We start from the raw sequence: 1412 nt of genomic DNA on the forward strand, positions 1-1412 counted from the left end.
TTGTGTTTTTACAACAGTCTTGCTTCATGAGTCTGCTTTTATGTGTTTTTACAACAGTATTACTTTGTGAGTCTGCTTTTGTATGTGTCATTACAACAGTCTTCGTGAATCTGCTTTTGTTTGTGTTTTTACAACAGTCTTGCTTCATGAGTCTGCTTTTGTATATGTTTCTACAACAGTCTTACTTTGTGATGCTGCTTTTGTATGTGTTAATACAACCGTCTTCATGAATCTGCTTTTGTGTGTGTTTTTACAGTAGTCTTACTTTGCGAGTCTGCTTTTTTATGTTATTATAAAAAGTCTTACTTCATGAGTCTGTTTTTGTATTTGTTGTTACAAAAGTTTCTCTTTCTTATAAGATTTTGTATGTGTCATCTAATAGCTTATTCTCTTGGTAAGTCAGTATGTAGGTTATTAAAATACTCTCTTCCTTTTTGTAATCAACCACCACTGTTTTTTGTACAAATAGGAGTAAATTATTGCAGCAAGGGAACATAATTGGTAATGACAGAAAAAATTTATCTATGCTTATAAACTCTTTAACCAAGAAACTGAGAAAACACGTCTGTGTTTACTAAGATTTTGATGTTGAACTTTTCATTTTTTTGAAGTTTCTAAAGGAATTTTTTATCATTAATTTCATCTACAAACCTTGAAAGAAATTGAGAATTATATTACTCAAACAGGAAATTAGAAATATAGTGAAAGAGTAAGAAAGTAAAAACATTGTGTAAGGATTTTTTTTTTTTTTAATATATGTGTGGTTTCAATCAGTGCACCATACAGCTGCTTGGAGCAACCTTCCAATCTTTTAAAATTAATTTGTAAAGAAACATCTTTTGAAATAATATGTTGAAGTATTTAGTTTTGTGTAATAAATTGTAGCTAAATAGGAAATCAAAATTTATTTTTCCCAGGATTCAGTCCCCTCCAAGTCCGATAGCAGATGTGATATCCTTACCTGAGCTATCTCCTCGAGCCACTGTAGGTTTTTGATTTTAAAAGTTGCTTTCTAAAGAACATGTGACACATAACTTAATATACTTGAAGTATTTAAAGTCTTTATATGTTTTAAAATATTTGAAATAAGGATTGTAATAAATAATAGATTAACTTAGCTATGGTATTATGAATGAAATATTAAAACATGGTTTGCAGCATTTAGGCAATATCTCTTTGTGTATGTATTCCTTTTTTTTTTCACTTTTATAGAGAAAAGTGTGAATGTGGTTTAACTTCTATTTTTCAAGTATTGTTATTTTACCAGTATTTGTTTTTTGAAATTGTATTGTATATGAGTTATAGTATATAATGCAAATTAATAATTAGCTAACAACATCTCATACTGCTTAGGCCTAATGTATTTTGAAATATTATAATTTCCATCTTAGATGGAATCAACCTGAAATTTC

The 1412-nt window shown here is 28.5% G+C and overlaps 1 protein-coding gene across 1 annotated transcript in view; it reads left to right on the forward strand.

Annotated features, from left to right (window-relative positions):
* The window catches only part of LOC106463920 (transcription factor CP2-like), a 79734-nt gene that overhangs the window by 64185 nt on the left and 14137 nt on the right, over positions 1-1412 (forward strand). The window contains exon 13 of the mRNA XM_022391836.1: positions 918-988. Within this exon, the coding sequence (XP_022247544.1) occupies positions 918-988 (71 nt within the window). The remainder of the gene's footprint in view (positions 1-917; positions 989-1412) is intronic.

Source organism: Limulus polyphemus, unplaced genomic scaffold, assembly GCF_000517525.1.
Source record: "Limulus polyphemus unplaced genomic scaffold, Limulus_polyphemus-2.1.2 Scaffold56, whole genome shotgun sequence".
NCBI lineage: Eukaryota > Metazoa > Arthropoda > Merostomata > Xiphosura > Limulidae > Limulus > Limulus polyphemus.